We start from the raw sequence: 19,676 nt of genomic DNA, 5'->3' as shown, positions 1-19,676 counted from the left end.
CCGAGCATTCCTGGGAAACAGCCTTCCCAGACAACGTCGGCAATAACGCACTTTTCGGTCCTTGTGCTTTTGAAACTCCAGTTTCTTTAGCGATTATCTTTTGTTGCTGGCTTTGACTTATCGATGCGTTTTCAATACTGCTGTTCTGTACAAAACTCTGTGGAGTGGTCCGCACGTTTGCGACCTTTTCAACAAAGGAGATGGAGAACTCCGGAGCAGCCATGGTCTTGAACTTCCTCCGGACGTCTGTGTAAGATATCTTTTCCAGCGTTTTTATCTCCTGGATCTTCTTCTCCTGCTTGAATGTGGGGCACTCCTTGGAGATTGGAGCATGCGCACCCAGGCAGTTGACGCACACAGGTGGTGGTGTGCAGTCAACCCCAGCATGCTCGCACTTCCCACACATTTTGCAGGTCGTCGAACCTGTACATCGCAATGTGTGGCCAAACTTTTGACAGTTATAGCACCTCACTGGTGCCGGAATATATGGAGGAACAGTCAGACGATACATTGCCACTTTTAACCATTCAGGTATGGTCTCGGCGTTGAAGGTAAGGATGAAAGCACCCGTATCGAGTAGCTTATCACCCACATGCCTCTTCAACCTCTTCACGTCGGTTACACCCTGACGTGCTAGGTACTGGATCATAGTATTATCAGAAGACTTAACCAAGTCCCTGTGGAATATAACTCCCTTGCAGGAGTAAAGGGTTTGGTGCTTTTTGATTTTCACCTCTACCTTTCCGAATAACTTGGCTTTAAGTAGCCGTCTGGACTGTTCAGCCGTAGATATCTTTATAAGTACGGATCCATTGCGGAGCTTGCACATCTCGTCGACTTCACCAGCAACAATTTCTTCGATGGAAATGCTGATCATGAAAGGACATTCATCAAGAAAACTCTAACCATCGACCCTGGAAACAACCAGGAATCGAGGAAGACGTTCGTCACTTACATAATCCACTGGAACTGGAGTATAAGGCTTACGTTTCTTACCAATTTTCGATGCTGTTTTTGAAGGGTGCCACCCTTTGGAACAGAAGAAATAGAAGAGAGAGGTTCCCTTTTTGGTCCCACGAGTACTCCGGAAATATGAGATCGACCTTCGGCAGAGCCAAGGAGATGTACCGAAGGCAAGGCTATATACTCCAGAGGGCACCCGGTATCTGGAGCGGGTCGCTAGGAACTACTCACCCAGTAGCCATGCATCACCTCGCCACGACCCGAAACTTGTGATTGGGGGAGGATATAACCTCCGTACTAACTTATTCTAGTTAAAATTGAAATAATAAATAAAGAGGTTCAACCTATTCAATACTAAAGAATAAGAAATGCAGTGATTACATTCTTATTTAATAATAAGTAGAAGTAGTACCGGTTTCGACCCTAGTCCAGGTCATCATCAGCCGATTAAAACATGAAAAACGATGCATAGGAAAAAGAAAATAAAAGATCAAGTTCACTCCGGATCAGTAGAAGAGGCGATATAAAAATGACGGGGGTAGACACTGTAAAATTCAGAAGAAGTAAAATGTAAGTCACTTAAAAGAAACAGTGCGTAATTTTCTGAACGGCAGTATGGCACACGCAGTGTTAGGCAAAGTCTTATAATGTTTATGAAAAGCGGAGAACGGTTAAATGAGCTAGCTTGTATACACTGTCAGGCACAAAGTCATAACATCTGAGGCCATAACTATTTTACTTTTTAAGTCGCTATGACAATATATAGCGCAACCGTCCCCTACACGATTTAAACGATCTAGGCAATGTAATGTTTAAAGAGATCATATTTGAGCGACTGCTGTAACCATGTCTCTTTTACACAAATACAATGCAAATTACTGTTTCCAAATAGTGCCTGTATTTCGTCAAAGTGACAAACACTGAAAATATTTTTGGTGGGGAGCTAACCTTTCCTTAAGAATGTCTCCTGCCACAGCTGGTGAGGAGGGGAAGGTAGGGGTGAAGGCGGTTGGCAATGAAGAGGAACGGGGTCAATGACATCACGGACATTCTGTTCGGTATAAATAACTGACTCATTTACATTAGCCATTGTCAACAGAAAAATTCAAACTACTCACCCTAGTTGTTTCATAAGCACCTCCAGAAATATTCCAACAATCACTTTCACACACACTATCACTTCCACATACACAAACATTACACACTATTATATAACTCATTGTTATTTTCCCAGTCAATCTCGTGCTCGCTCACATAAGGCTTATTAATTGTGCCATGCTGCTAATAAACACTTTCTGCCTATTGTCCTTCAAAACAACAATGTGGCCGTCCTGTGTCCACATCCGCCGGAGCCCAAAGTGATCACACAACTATGTAATCATTTAAATTATTTTATTTCAGTTTGACATTACCATTAAAAAAATATATCCTTAAGATTATTTAGCAACAACTTACACTCAAACTTTTCTGGAAAAATTTATACCAATAGTTAAAACACCAGCCAAATTTACTCAACCCCTTAATTTTTGTACAGGTATATCTACAATGAAATCAGCAGCAAATTTCTGGCTTGAAGTATTTCATAGGTAATTTAGATCACTATCATACTTATTTAAAGAATACTGCACCAATGGTATCTTACCTTCATCAGGAAGCCTGGAGAATGTCCAGGAAAGTAGCTTTCAGTAACAAGACTAAATTCTGGAGATCCCCATTTCAGCTTCTGACAAAGCTCATGTAGGGCTGTCACAGGAGTCTTGCCTTTCAGGGCAAGAGATAAAAAATACAGCTTGCCTGAAAATGCAGATATTAAAAGTTTGTTATTTATAATTCAGTCCAGTACAAACACAAATTACATAGGAATTTTGAGAATTGGACTCTAATACTAGTCGACACATCATTTAAAAAAATAACAGTGAAATATACACTAGCAATTCATTTCTTCTAAAAAATTTAAATAAACAGTGAAATATACACTAGCAATTCATTTCTTCTAAAACATTTAAATAAAAATGAATTAATGTTATTGGTTTTTATGTCCCACTAAGTGCTTTAATGGTGTTTGGAGATGCCGAGGTGCCAGAATTTAGTCCTGCAGGAGTTCTTTTACATGTCAGTAAATCTAATGGCATGAAGCTGATGTATCTGAGCACCTTCAAATACCACTGGGCTGAGCTAGGATTGAACCTGCCAAGCTGGAGTCAGAAGGCCAGCACCTCAGCCATCTGAGACTCATCATTTAAACAGAGTACAAGAGTAAAAGCAGGTGTATTCATATATAGTGTCTGTTAAGTCGTCAGTTCACAGCCTGGTCGGATCCTCAAATAGCACCACCAAAGATTACGCAGTTATAGGCGCTAAAATGAGACCTACTAGGCAAGATGAGGAGTGAGGTAGTGTTTCACTGGACCAGAAAGGGATACTGAAGCATGACTGGCTCTATTGAGTAGTACTTTTCATAACATCCAGACGCACAAATTGTGATTCAAATGCCATTACTCAGCACCGTCCATACCTCAGCAGCTTGCATAATTGCCATAAGTGAGACTGAGACCAGTGGAAGTTACAATTTGCTCTGGCAATACTGCATCCATCAAGAAACAGCAACAGGTGCATCCTATACAATATCTACTGGTAATTCATAGTTGGATTCTTACAAGTAAGAGTATCTGACCAGTATGGCCTCAGGAGAAGCCTGGTGCAGATCTTTTTCTAGTAGACAACCTGCACATCTGTGAGTGGTGATGGTGGTGATTATAGTTTTAAGAGGAGGTACAACAAGACAACCATCCTCCTTATAACATTAATCAGAGAGAAAAAATTGGAAGGGATCCGACACTTCAAAAAATGAAGGTATCAGCCAAAGAAAGACAAGGGCCACGAAGGGCGTGAAAATGAAAGACTCCCTAGGCCTCGAGTGCTCTAATACCATAATCTATTAACTTCATTTTCCGTTGTTGATTCTCTTATTTTAAGTTCTAAAACATCTTATTACTAAGTTAAAAGGTACTGTGGTTTGTAAAACTTGCGTCAGTAGGAATTTAGAAATAAATTATCATGTCTTGATGTACAACGAAACAGGTGTGAGTCGCATGTTTTGAGCAAACAAATATAAAATCTTGTGGTTTACTCAGGGTCAAGTTGTCTGGGATTGATGTCCCATTATCTAAAGTGAGAATGTTCCCTTCTTCATAACTGCGATCTGTTGGACCGTGTCAGATTATTTGCTGTTTTGGTCTGTCATTTGTGTGATTGTTGGGAGCGCGCTGTAGTTTTAATGCTCATTGTTTAATTCCTCTGGTTCGGGGACTGGGTGTCTGTGCCATCTTCAACAATAGAATTCATCTTAGGGAGGGCTCCTCCTCACAGAAGCAGAGGTCATCTGAGTGTCAACTCGAAAGAGCTGCACCTGGCCTCTCCTGAAGCCATAGGTTATTGTTATTGCCATCAAAGAGGAAAACTTTACAATAACCTGGGTATTCCACACAATGTACAACAGTGACTTTCTAGCTCCACCAGTGAACTTCATCAGCTGATGCATATTAGTATTAGTTAAAGGTGATTAGTCACATCTTCGTACGCACAAAAATCATGAACTTGTATTCAGTACTGCCGTAATGAAACAGTGTGTGTGTAATATTCCACCTGTGGCTACTTGCTGATGGATGCAGTATTTTTGCACCTGTCTCTTGGCAAAGACCAAAGCAAAATGTACCTTTCACTGAAATCTCAGTCTCATTTATGCCTGCCGATTTATAAGTGGTGCTGACATGGAAAATGCCGAACTGCCCCGGGCATTGCACAACCGGGGCAGGTAAAAAAAAAAAAAAAAGTTTTAAAAAAATCCAAAATCATCGCTGATCTGTGTTTAGGGCTGTCGTCTAGGTGGTGGTTCCTTATCAATTTTTTACCTATTCTAATCTTTAATTACTCTTCCTATAAGCGAGTATTTGCCCCTATTTGTCTTTGTGAATTCCAACTGCATCTTCATATTATGATCTCTCCTACCTTTAAAATCTGAGCTCAAGTTTATTCAACTAATGTCATTCCACACCATCTCTCCAGCTCAGAACATACCATTTAGTAGTAGCTCGCCTCCTTACTCCAAAGTCTTCCCAGCCCAAAGTTTGCAACATTTTTGTAGCACTACTCTTTTTGTTGGAAATCCTGCAGAAGGAATTGTGCTTCTTGTAGCAAGTAATCCTGATGTGGGTCCCATACACTGGAATCATACTCTAACAGGGGTAATACCAGAGACTTACACGTCCTCTCCTTTATATCCTTATGATAGAGCATAGGCTGATATGGATATGTGCCAAATATTACAAGCGATGGATTAGGGGGAGCAGAGAAAAAGTGCCAACTGCAATAGCAATTCACATTTGGCATGCTTTATTCCCACAAAGAACACTTGGCACAATATATACACTGTCAACATGGTCTCAGCGGATGTTGCTCTACATAGACACACATCTGACAGTCAGCTGTGCGTTCACTGCATGGAAAGAATGTAACTGTGTGATTGTACGACAAACTGAAGCAATATTAGTTTGGACTTTACAGTACATTTGACAGAAATTAAATTATACTTAAAATTAAAATACTTAAACAGAACCAATTCAGTGATATTAAAATAGAAGTTCCTGCAAAAACTACACAGATTAACTTTAATAATTGAAAAATATATTACATTTATCCTATTCAGTGAAGTTTGATATATTTTTAATTTTCTAATTACAGATTTAGTACAGCATTTTACAAGAAGACGTCCGTATGAGGCCTTTAGTAATTGTCCATCTCTTGGCATCACATTTCAGCTTAACAGATAATCCTTCAGCAGCGGTGGAAGTCCTGATTTTTTAAGAAATAAAATGGGTACATGAAGAGGAGGAAGATATTATAGATGAAATTACAACTCTCAACATCATGGGTGATTCAAAAAGTGATAATTGCGATAGTGCCACACCACTTGTCAAGATGAAACGGACCAGTATAATCAAGAGGGCAGCGGATTGTCATATCGTCCTTTACCTAAAAGAATGTCAATGAAGCCATCTGATGATTATCTTAGAGATGCAGACAAAATATATAATGAAACAGCCATGTGCAAAGGATGGTACTTTTGAAACATCTGTACGGTAAGCACCAGGACCGGTGACTGACGGCTTAACAAGGGTGACGTTTACATAAAATCAGCTTCATGGTCCGTATCGCACTTCAATAGATTCACAATTAAGTATTTATTTATTTTCCACCTAGTCGATAAGATTGCAATTTTTAAACTCTAAAACAACTAACACACTTCGGTAATACAAAGACGACTCAAAACAGAATGGAACTACAAAAATAAGCCCCATACAGCAACAAACTAACTCGGAACTTGTGCAAGAAATTTGTAAAGTTCGTGCTTGAGGTGGTATTGTTCAAAGTGTATGGGCAATTCATGTAAAACGACAGCTTGACCCAAAGAACTTGCACTTATTTCAAGTGCTAGTATCATGGCTTAAGCAGTTCTAACATCAGCACCAGCTTGTAAGCCATAAAATAATGCTCAAGTGTTAAAGAAATATTCAAGCAATGAAAGTAACTTGGAGAAAGTGATGTCTACCTTTATGCAGGTAAACCAGCTAATTCAGCGTGTACAACTGAATCCATCACAGGTCGCTAACGGAGATCACAGTTGCTTTGATAAAAGAGATGCATTCAGGGTGAACGCTAGAATTCAATGGAACTAAACGCAATCCGGCCCTAACCCATACATGTATGATAATGCCAATTTTAAAGATGGATGACATTTTAGCACCTCTCATTTATGAACTGGTTGTGGAACCAACTGGAAAATGGACATAAACTTGCAGAACATATCAGAGCTTTCACTGGCTGTATAGTACACATGAATAAAAGAGATCTGGACGCGTTTCTTCAAGAAGTGCTCTGGCTAAATATGCAAGGCGAAGCAAATGTTCTCCTTTCAGTAGACTCATGGACTCCGAACAAAGATGATACACTTTATTCTGCTTGTATTGGGTCAATGCATAAGTTCGTGTGGTATTCCGTTGTTTTAACTAAGTTTGGAGTTTGTGTGTTGTGAAACACAGGTTTTCTCGATTGTGAACGTATTATATGTGTGTATTTCAGACAAACGGATATGGAATGTGTTGAAAAAGTGAGCATTTCCCACACATTTTACTCTTCAAGTTTAACCGAGGATCCAGTGCATCAGGAGCTGCGAGAACAATTTGTGAAGAGTATGGGAATGACACAATTGCTGCAAGAACAGCACAAAAATGGTTTTCCCGCTTTCAAGCAGAACAGTTTGACTTATGTGATGATCCACGTTCTGGAAGACCTTCATATTTTGACAAAAAGCACTTGAATGAGTTGCTTCATGAGAATCGTCAAACAATGCAGGAAATGGCAGAAGTTTTTGAATGTGATCAGTCAACTATTGTACGCCATTTGCATTTGATGGGTAAGGTACAGAAATTGGGTATATGTGTACCACATGTGCTAAATGACAGTAACAAAAATCAACGGGTAAACATCTGTTCATCATTGCTTGCCCGGCACCGGTTGGCTTGTGATAGGCACGAAGCATTCCTTTTGAACATTGTCACCGGTGATGAGAAATGGTGCCTGTTTGTCAACATGAAGAAGAGGAAAGAGTGGCTCAGCCCATCAAAAAAAGCAACTCCCTGTGCCAAGGATGAATGCCTCTCCAAGGAAAATCATGTGTGTATAGTGTGTATAGTGACCAGCTAAAACGGCTTGCCATTGCTACTGACAACAAAAGACAAAGACAACAACCAGTCTTATTGCTCCATGATAATGCTCGTCCACATACAGTGCAATTGACCAAAGGTGTGATTGCTGAACTTGGCTGGTAACCTCTTCCTCATCTTCCCTATTTCCCTGACCTTGCCCCCTCAGATTTCCATCTTTTCCGCTCTCTTTCTAACCACATTTAGGGGCAAGTGTTTTGTGACGAAGCTTCTCTTGACCAGATTTCTTCCAGTCAAAACCAAAACAGTTCTACAGGCGAGGCATTCAACTGCTATCTGAATGTTGGCAGAAGGTCATAGAGAGTGGAGGTGAATACATCACTGAGTGATTGTGATCGTGAATTACAGTGCGTGACCGTGACAGTAAAACAAAATAATATATAAGAACCGCATGAACTTATGCATTGACCCAATACTCCTGAAGGTGTTACTTTTCACAAAATGTACAGGACAAATTTGACCAGCAGATGTGTTCTTCATATACTGTTTTACTTTCACATGACATTAATTTTTGGCATAAAGACTATTGGAAAATGGCTCTGGTACATCCTTTACCAAAGACTAAATTTCTAGTAATTACAGACCCATTAACATACTGTCAATAGTAGCCAAAGGACTTAAACACATTGAGCATAATTAAATCATAACTTATCTCAACAATAATAGCTTACTAGATGCACACCAGTCACGTTTTTGACACAATCACAATACATGTATTGCTTTACTAAGCGTGACAGAGGACACGAGTGAGAAGCAACAATATTTGAATTATTGGACTTCTGCAAAACATTTGACTGCACAGACCAAGAGAGTTGTTCCTATCCACACTTTATTGCCTAGGTTTCTCCGACAGCACTCCGAGTTGGATGGGAGCCTATTTTCATGGATGTTAACTACATGGCCTTAATCACAGTACCTTTTCATCATGGCAGCATGTAAAGGCAGGTATCCCCCAAGGATCAACCCTGGCTCCTTTGCTGTTTTCAGTATTTATCAATGATTTAGCTAAACAACTGATACACTGCTGACGATGTACAATTATAGGCCTACATCCATGCAAAACCAGTAGATGTTTTGATGGCAATTAAGCAAAATAAACACAAATCTTGAAGCAGTACGCAACTAGTTTTCTCAGCATGGACTTATAAACCTGGACAACTCCTAGACCATAGCAATTGCCTTACCAAGAATCATTTCTAACCATGACCGCATGTCTTTCCCTGACGTACAACTTCAAAACCAAGTTTTGCCTTTTAGCCACAGTATAAAATATCTGGGAATAACCACTGACCAGCACCGCTCTAGGTTGGACCACACAATATCTGTATATAGACAAGCTTTTGCAAGGTTACAAACATTAAATAATTTCAAATTTACTTTTCTTTTCAGTCTTGAGAAGAAACTAGTCAAAACCACTGTTCTTCCAATATTTGACTATTGTGACTCATAAATAGAACTTCAAGATACACTACACCGGGCACAGAAAGCCAGCATGAGATTCAAATATAACTTGAAATATTCTGATGCTGAACAAAGATGGTGTTTGCTTCAAATACATTTGTAGTTGCTTTCCCAGACTGAGTATAGAAAAATCAAAAGCAGGTATTTTTGATGGCCCTCAAAGTCATAAACAATTCAAATTTCACAAACTGTGTCACCAATACTGAAGCTTCTGTGTGGTGCAGCTTTGTCATGGTTATCTAGAAATTCTTGGGTAACCACAAAGTACACAATTATGAGGAACTGGTACAAAACATGCTCTAAGAATTTTAAAATGTGGGTGCTAATATGATCATAAAGTTGCACTATCTCCATAGCCACTTGGATAGATTTCCAGAAAATCTTTGTGATTTGAGTGAAGGACAAAGGGAAAATATTCCTTCAAGACATAAAGGTGATGAAGAAAAAGTATCAAAGGAAATGGGATAGATACATTATGGCAGACTATTGCTGGAGCCTACAACATGACCTTTTCTGTTTTGCCAGTTGTTTTACGTCGCATTGCCACAGATAGGTCTTACGGCGATGATGGGACAGGAAAGGGCTAGGAGTGGGAAGGAAGCGGCCATGGCCTTAATTAAGGTACAGCCCCAGCATTTGCCTGGTGTGAAAATGGGAAACCACGGAAAACCATTTTCAGGGCTGCCGACAGTGGGGTTCGAACCTACTATCTCCCGAAATACTGGACAACATGACTGTCCTGATGGCCAATATAGAAGAAAATCATATACGGTAAATTAATTTTAAAGCAATAATTATGATATTTTTGTAAATATACTGAATACAATGGCTTTAGGAATTTCATCTATATAACCATTGTTTCGTGTTGCATGTGATTTTTTAATAGCTTTTACATCATATTTTTTGGCTTTTCCAAGGTTTTCACGGAGGTATTTGTTATACTTCAAAATTAGAGCCAATTTGGTTAAACCAATGCAATATTTGGAATCTGTTGACAAAGTTCCTAAAATGACTTTAACCCTTAACTCATAAGGCACGTACATCAAGAGGTCTGGCCTCTCAGACATGCAAATAAATTTTTGTGTCAAAAGTAATGTCATTAAGTTATGATTATTATTCTTATCTTACATGGTGTCACTGTTTATGCAGTGTTCATAGTGTTGTCCTAACATGTGTTCTGTATTTTCAACCTGAGTAGTTTTATAAAATGCTAAAATTCTGGATGACATCAGAATTGAGAGGAGGGGAGGGGAAGAATCTCCATAGGATCAAGTAAAATGTTGATTACTTATTGCCTAGGTTTCTCTGACAGCACTCCGAGTTGGATGGGAGCCTATTTACATGGATGTTAACTACGTGGCCTTATTAGTCAAAGGAACTATACATAACAAATATGACTAAGTTCAATTCCAAGTTTAGAATACAGTAACACTCATTTTGTAGAAATACAGACATTTTTGATGTCTGTGTTTCCACAAAATGAACTGTTTATAAATAACTCTAGGCACATAAAATTATAAATATTGACAATAAAATTTAAAATGATCTAAATTCAGATTAGAGGATGTTTTACACCCTATTACTGTCCTTTAAATAGCGAAAACAAAGTAACATGTTACAAACATTCATAACTTATATCCTATAGTAAAAATGAACTAATCGAGAAACATGTCAGTTGGGAAAATGAATTGAGAGTCAAGATATTAGAAAAGAGACAATAGTAAAAACAATATTATTTACACTAACTTTTTTAAATTTTTTTTTTAAAAATTTGCTTTACGTCGCACCGACACAGATAGATCCTATGGTGACGATGGGATAGCAGAGGCCTAGGAGTGGGAAGGAAGTGGCCATGGCCTTAATTAAGGTACAGCCCCGACATTTGTCTGGTGTGAAAATGGGACCCACAGTAAACCATCTTCAGGGCTGCTGACACTAACCTTTATCAATATCACAATTTATTTTAAATCTGCAGTGTTATCACTTTCAGCTTTTCACTCAAGAATTTCAACAGCACACTTCTTGCAAAGTTTCTTGGTGCATTCAAGACTCACTGGATTCTTGCAGGCAAAGCGCTGGTAGCCAGTTCAGATATTGAATTATGATCACTTTCAGCAACGTGTAATTTGGATCTGTATATGGCCCTCCCACATCACTGAGGTCTTCTCTAAACATCCTTCTGTATACTGTTCGTACTTAGCCACAAGCACTAACCTTGGGAACGCCACTCATTGCCACGACACTACACTACACTACCCACAAGGTCTGGTCTGTGTGACCGCCACAAAGCTGAATACCTCCCACTGCTCAATGTAGATTGCAACTGACCTCAACAATGCAGAGAGGAGAGGTGCAAAGAAGGCAAACAGCCAATCAACCACTACAGAATGTTGATTTGAGAAATTGAAGCAGTCACAGAGACTGTGCCTCATGATTTAGGGGTTAATGTGATTTTTTTTTTTTTTTTTTTCCCATAACTTCGGTAAAGTTAGTTTTGGAAGACCAAAGAGCCTAACAGTTATAAATTAACTGAGTCGAAACTGAAAAGAGATGGTTTCAGATATTACAAACAAGTTAATGTGATCAACAACAAAATGTGTAATTCTAACGTAAGTGCTCTGTTATTGGAATGCTGAATCAGGACAAATATTTCATGCTCCCTATGGGAATCAAAATCTGTATCAACAAAATGTGTGTTGACCAGTGTCATTATTACTTATAACCGAAGAGATATTGCAGAAAGACAGTTCATAAATTAACATAACTTACACTTTCACAATGAATATAGAAGAAATTTTTCTTTCCCTGCTTGTAGACCATAATCTAATTGAGCTTCTATTGAAACACTGGAAGGTAAAAATCCTACAAGCCTGTAAAATTTACTCTGTATCTGTGACAGCCACCTTTGGTCCAAGAGGTACTGGGTTTGATTTCTGACTGGATAATTCCTCTGGCTCGGGGGGTGGATGTTTGTACCATCTTCAGCATTAGAATTCATCTTAGGTCAACTCAAAAGACCAGCACCAGGCCTTTCCGGAGGCCACACACCATTATTATTATTATTATTATTATTATTATTATTATTATTATTATTATTATTACTAGGGACCACATGTCAATTTCAATTCATCCTTCCTTGCTGCTTCCTCTTCCATTCTTTCCAGTATTCCTTCATCACTGCACTATCCTTTATTCTCTCCTCAGACCACTTTGGACCAGGTTTCCTTTTCATTCTTTTTTGGAATCCTTCCTTTTTTTTAAAAATCTCTCTTACTATAGTTTTCTCTTTTCTTATTTTATTTTTGTAATTTTTTTGACCTCTTAAATATTATTATCTGGAAATGACACCTTAAGTTTGGAAGTGCCATTTTTATTTATATTTTGATAATACATAATATAACAACTGTTTTCCTTAAAACCAGAAGTCTCTAGCTAGAAAACTGAGCATTTGCTGCATGTTTAACATTGTTAGTTTTTTTTAACCAAATTTGTTAGTATGCATTATCTGTCTCAAGGAGCTTTTTAATACACTGATAATGGGCTCTGGAGACCTCTGTATTACTGTGGCAAACAGAGACTGATGGGGGCCGGAAATTTTTTTTCTTTTTACACACGGGCAATATGTGCAGCTTGCTGTATTACCTGCTGAATAAACTTTAAAGTATGTGCAAGCATGTTATGGAGTAGTGGGATCGTAGATGTTAGTGTCGATAAATTCGTCCACTTGCACGCTCTACACGTATACAGGGACGTTCTTACATGCCAAGAGTCAATATACCAGATGGCGCGCACATGGCAACGTGCCTTGTGTGATGACAAAATATTTCTTCACGATTTATACGCAGATTCATTATCTGATGTGCCACAAGGGTGATGAGTCCTGAGAATTCTTGTAGTTTCTCAGCCAACAGTAGGTGGCGGGCTATGAAAACTCTTGTTTTTATGCACCATTGCTAAAAATTGGTGGTAAGATTATAAGTGTGTAAGAGTGTAAGGCAGCTATCGTTGTATCATTCTTCCTTTAAACCTTTATGTAGTTAAGAAAATAATATCAGAAATGTAGCGCTATGCCCTGGAGCATCAGTGCAGATGTCAACTTGGTGCAATTTCTGATGGATACTGATATTTGTGATTAATTATGTGCAGACCAGTTATCAGATGTACCGAGTGACAGTGAATTAGGCATTTCTAATGATGAAATGAAATGTCGTATGGCTTTTAGTGCCGGGATATCCCAGGACGGGTTCGGCTCGCCAGGTGCAGGTCTTTCTATTTGACACTCGTAGATGACCTGCGCGTCGTGATGAGGATGAAATGATGATGAAGACAACACATACACCCAGCCCCTGTGCCATTGGAATTAACCAATTAAGGTTAAAATCCCCGACCCGGCCGGGAATCGAACCCGGGACCCTCTGAACCGAAGGCCAGTACGCTGACCGTTCAGCCAACGAGTCAGACTGCTGACTATAAATACACTGGCACTACAGTTCTGCATTTCTAATGATGAACGGCCAATACTAAACCAGGAGTGACTGTAAAGAAAAATCCTTGCTTATTTGAATACAATAAGTACATGAAAGGCACAAACAGGCCATTCCTACTACACTATGCTGATAAATAAATAAATAAATAAATAAATAAATAAATAAATAAATAAATAAATGTAATCAATTAATAATAAACAAGCAAACAAAAACAGGTTAGAAACCCTTGTTTAGGCTCCATCATTAATGTGCAAATGCACTGACAGTGTTGTTGATGTTACCTTAATGTAGTCTAAGGTTCACCTAACGCATGGTGCTGAAATAAAAAAAATAGATATTTTTCAATACAACATCATGCCTTTTCCTTGTCCTGTAAAATCTTGTCGCATGATTTAAGGTACTTTTTTTTTTTTTGAGTGTGTAACATTTATAATTCATTAACAGAGTAATTTGGACTTGTACTAGAAGCCCACATTTTTTAGGAACTATCAAGAGTTATCTTGGATATATGAACATTTGAAAAGGCATACAATTATATTATAGATTCACCTGATATTCAATTGAAGGGATACACTCATAACTGGGGTCACTAATCTTTGATCATTAAAAATTCTGGCTAAATGAATTTGCCATCAACTAAATATCTAAGGACACAAAAGAACTGCCCTTTGCAAGTTGTAATAACGATATATCGCTCACTTATCTGTTATCAAACAGCTTCTATTGAAATACTGGAAGGTAAACTAGCCTAACTAGCAAACACTACTTGCCAAGCAACGAACAGCAATGCTCTCTGCCAATACAAGCAGTATACTCCCTAGAATATACATAGGCCATTTCATAAATCAGGGCAAAGGTGTTATATTATTCAAACATGTGCAGCACAGTAAGTGTGGTATTATGCTGGAAACCCAGCACATATTACCAATGGCCATCAACAGATCACGTCAGTGGGCACAAGTGGTTAAGTGCTAGTCCCCGACACACTCATTATGCATCTAGCTATGCTCCGAGATGCAAGTAAAGTACGAGGATGGCCCAGAAAATAATGCACCACAATTTTTTTCTCAGACCCCAACAATGGTACGAATGCAAAACTTTTATGTTTTCAGAGTGAGCGCGCAAAGTTTCCGTTTCTTCCAACAGGCAGCATACTTGCAGCAATGGTTCAACATGGTGTCTGTAAGTGATGTATGTTACAAGCAGCGTGTCGTCATTGAATTTCTCACTGCGGAGCAAGAAACAGTTGGAAACATTCATAAACGTTTACGTGCAGTTTATGGAGCATAACCAGTCGACAGAAGAACGGTTAGTCGCTGGGCACAGAGGGCGAGGCCATCTGAAAGCGGTTCAGCAGAGCTCTAAGATTTGCAGCTGCCGCGGTTGTCACACCTGACAATATGCAGTGTGCTGATGTACTCATTCGTGAGGACCGACGCAGAAAGACTCGGCAGTTGGTGTGAGAACTGCCAATCAGCAAAGGAAGTGTAGGTGTAATCATCAGTGCTCTTGAATATTGAATTTTCACTACCGCATTGTAGTCTAAATCGACTTTCAACCTATTAGGTCGTGTTACGTACATTTAGTACGTGTTGAAGAGATGTTAAGTACAGAACAAAAATGGTCAATCGGACACCAGTGGGATTCGAAACCACAACCTCATACGAAACATGACCTAATAGGTTGAAAGTCGATTTCGATCGGTGCTCTTGATTATGCAAAAATGTGTTCATGATGGGTTCTGCGCCGTCTTACAGAGAACCACAAAACTCACAGAAAAAAAAAACATTTCTTCTGAGTTGCTGCAACGTTTTAAAGCTGAGGGGGAAGCCTTCTTGTTCCCAGATTGTGACAGGTGATGAAACCTGGGTTCACCATTTTGTGCCCGAAACAAAATGGCAATCGATGGAATGGCGCCATCCTGACTCTTCACAGAAGAAAAGTACAAAGGAACTGCTCCTGCTGGTAAGGTCACTGTGTTTTGGAACTATGATAGTGTCATTGATGTGATGTCAAGAGGCACCACCATTAATTCTGAGGCATATGTGAACACATTAACCAAACTCAAGAAGTGCTTCCAGCGACTTGGACGCCATAACAACCCAGGTGATTGTTTCCTTAAACATGATAATGCATAGCCTCACGTTGGAACACATCATAAAACAGGGTTGGACAGTGTTACTCCATCCACCCCATAGCCCTGAACTAGCTCCCTCAGACTTTCACTTGTTTGGGCCATTGAAGAATGCCATTCGTGGGAAAGATTTTGAGGATGACGAAGAGGTGATTCGCACAGGGAAGAAATGGCTTTGTGAACAGAACAAGGAGTGGTACCGCCAGGGCATACACGCTCTTGTATCTCACTGGAGGAAGGCCATAGAACGGGAAGGAGGTTACGTGGAAAAAGACGGAGTGTAGAAGAAACATCATTCTTTCTTGTGTATGTTTCATTGTGTTCAATAAATAATTGTTGAAGAAAAAAAAGTGGTGCATTAGTTTCTGGCCTACCCTCATAGAACAGAGGTCATATGAGAAAATTGCAGTTAACGGTCATCCCCACGATGACACAAACCAACATCCACAAAATCATTTGGTGTATGACAGTCAAGATATTCCTGAGTGCTACACCATCAATTCCCAGTACTACTGCATATTTCTGCAAGGACATCTGCATTGTACACTTTGGCAGAGATGTCCAGCACAGCTGGACAACGATCCATGGTAACGCTAAAGCCCACACTGTGGCCTCCGTCATGGACCTTGTACAGCAGTGGAGCTGGGAATTCTTAGAATACCCTCCTTACTCAGCAGATCTCAGGCCATTGATCTCGTTTCAAAACTCAAGAAACCGTAGAGAGGTGGTGGTGATTATCGTTTTAAGAAGAAGTACAAGTGGGCAACCATTCTCTATTAACATTAATCAGAGGGGGAAAAAAAGAGGTCTGACATTTTGAAAATGAGGGATGCACTTTGCATTATAATGATTTACTGGTGACAGGTGGTACACACTGATGGAACCAACACTGCTGATGGTATTTCAACGCCATCACCATTGCTGGCAACAATGCGTTATGCCTTGGGGGAATATCTTGTAGGATGTTACCTGTATGTAATGCAAGTTTGTACATAATAAAATACAACAGTTCATTGTACTGTATGTGCACATCTCTTGACAGCCCCCCCACCCCAGTCGTTAGCTCTTTCACTCCTACCCCATTTGATACCAGCACCGAGATACACACTGCCTTGCTTTTCCAATGCATATCACGGATTTCCCATGATGTAGCATTATCGGACACTATAACATAGTTGCCATGACTTATGAAATGACACCTATATGTAGGATTACCAGGAAGTAAAGAATGCAAGTAAGGCACACATCCTTCTGGATGAACGGCAGACTTATCTGGGTTAACTACATTAGACTGGAAGCAAGTAAGATAATATTTACCATTAGGTCCAGTCAAAAGACAATTTTGAACAGAATCTGAATTGTTATGGCTCATACAGCGGGACAGGATTAGTACAATTCTCTGAGGCAACAGGTCGGTATGAGGCTTCTTCTCACGTGTCGTCAACTCTGAGGAAGCAGAGGTTCTTGCAATATCCGGTGCTAGAACAATTCACAGTCGTGAGTGCAATGAATATATGGATATTGTTTATCAATGGAGTTATGAAACACGAGAACACATTTAAATCTTTAATGAAATGGAAACTACACACTTAAAATGACAGTGAAGGCATTTGAATTAAAAACCAAACATGCCATGTTACTCCTACTGGTGACAAGAAAACTCTCTACTAAGTTCACTGTTCTCTCATGGCAATGTATACAAGACGAGCTTATTAGTCTGTCCCTATCAAACGAATGTGTTTGTGAGTTGTGTGCTGTTCTCTTTTGTGTATTATGGCTCAGTTTAGAGGGTGTTCCCAAACAAGCATGAAGTAATCAGGGGTGGAGAGTACACCCCAAATGAATTCTAGGATATAAATTTCATGGTTTTGATCCATACTAAATTGTGATCACAATAATAACTAAACTTATGTCGTAATAGTCCACTTTTTCAATACTATATTATGCAATGTTTACATTACATTTTTAATCTAGGAACTAGTTTCAGCCTTGGGGATGGCTATTATCAGCCTAAATACAAAACTGTACATACACATCTAATGACTAAAACAAATGTACAAACACATACAAATGACGTTAAAAGGTATCAAAAGCATCTGGGATGAACTATGTGCACAACATGTAAAATATATGATGAAATTAAAATAAAGTTCTAAAATCCTTAGATGCGTTGTGTCGTATTAAAATGTTTCATTAGTGCTTCCTGATAAGATATCTTGAAAAATGCTGAAAAGTTCCTCTGCTGGAAATTGTCAATGGTTGAGTCAAGGACAGCACATGAAAATATGATTGCAGCTGGTAGAAATTCGCAATTCAGTGCGGCGTCATGAAGTTAACCTAAATAAATGATAGACAAAAATTAATGAACTAAAAGGAGAGAGAGAGTGCCAATCAGACAGTACAGGTTATACGAGACCTCCCTTTCATTGCGGCAGGTGATGTGTGGCCTACTGTTGTGTGCCTCATACTAATGGGGAGGAGTTGAGACTGGATCGTGAGATTCAAAGGGAAACATGGAAAGGGAGAGGGCGGGGAAAGGAAAGGGGAGAGAGGGGAAGGGGGATTAAGGCAGGGCCGAAGGATATGGGGAAAACAGATGGCTGCTGAGGAAAGATGCTGTGAATATTGTGATATTGTTTGATATTCAATAAATTAGATATTAGATTATAGTGATTACCCACATATAATCTTTTCCAGTTTGATACAAATTTCGACTGATGGTAGCTTGCACCTGCTTTCCTATGAGAGCAACAGCAGTGCTTCAGCACTGCATGAGAATAGCATTTGAAGCTAGTCAGTATGAGCCTAGAGCGGTAGTGACACAACAGTCCCTCGACCAGACTCAAGAAAATTCAAGGAAGCCTGGACCTTGCAGTAGCATATTACTTTGCCTCACCTCCTTACTAACATACAAGAAAACTGAATTTGCCATTGAACAACTATATGAGACTTCTAAAACACTCCCTAAAGCAATCCTACTGACTGAAAATAGCCTATTGCAGCATATACTGTATTACTGATCATTATTCAATTTTATTCCTTATCGTGTAGTTTTAATTTCAGAAAATCTAGGAGGTTTTCATAACATTCATCAGTGCATCAAATTGTTAGCATTGATGATGTTGTTTAAAGGGGCCTAACAGCAAGGTCATCAGCCCCTAATGGTACAAGGTGCAATGAAAAGAAAATTTAAAAATGTATCCACTGACTGGAATCCAGAACGAATGATGATGGAAAAAAATGATAGTGAAAAAAAAAAAAAAAAATCATCAAATCCAATTCACAATGTCTAAATAACTGGGATGCTGCTTAATATCTAAAGAGGTCCAAAATCCAGATCACCGGCCCCTCATAATGGTAAAAATCACTGGTAAAGCAGTATCATGGTGTTCTTTCTATAGTGGTACTAATCACAGGTAATGTAAACCCATGGTATGGCACCACTCACAGGTAACACAAACCCAGGGCGTTTCACACATAAGGGCACCACTCACAAGCAACGCAGACCCACGGTGTTCCTCACATAGTGGGACTAAGCACGAACGCTGGTATTCCTGTGGTGTTGCTCACATAGTGGTACTAATTATAGGCACTGTAAATCCATGGTGTATGACACATTTTGGTAACGCCCACAGGTAACAAATCCCATGGTGTTCTTCACATAGTGGTACTAGTCACAGATGCCAGCCAAACCCATGGTGTTTCTCACAGTGTTACTAATCACAGGCAACGCAGACCCATGGCATTTCTCAGAAAATGGCAGCGGAGACCCATTCTGAACACAGGGGAACTGACATATTCCAGTGCAGCGTTATGGCACATGAACATTATTCTGTGCAACCGAATGCC

At 39.4% G+C, this 19,676-nt stretch overlaps 1 protein-coding gene across 2 annotated transcripts in view; it reads right to left on the bottom strand.

Annotated features, from left to right (window-relative positions):
- The window catches only part of LOC136875767 (uncharacterized), a 61,847-nt gene that overhangs the window by 27,964 nt on the left and 14,207 nt on the right, over positions 1-19,676 (bottom strand). Inside the window, exons 2-3 of one of the 2 annotated variants that reach the window (XM_067149356.2) lie at positions 17,145-17,306; positions 2,606-2,757 (exon numbers count right to left, since the gene is read on the bottom strand). In XM_067149356.2, coding sequence (XP_067005457.2) covers positions 2,606-2,757; positions 17,145-17,306 — 314 coding nt within the window. The remainder of the gene's footprint in view (positions 1-2,605; positions 2,758-17,144; positions 17,307-19,676) is intronic. The other variant, XM_067149357.2, reaches the window with a different exon arrangement.

The sequence above is a fragment of the Anabrus simplex genome, chromosome 6, assembly GCF_040414725.1.
Source record: "Anabrus simplex isolate iqAnaSimp1 chromosome 6, ASM4041472v1, whole genome shotgun sequence".
Lineage (NCBI taxonomy): Eukaryota > Metazoa > Arthropoda > Insecta > Orthoptera > Tettigoniidae > Anabrus > Anabrus simplex.
Note: the sequence above shows the minus strand (reverse complement) of the source record. Positions and strands in the feature narration are given on the sequence as shown.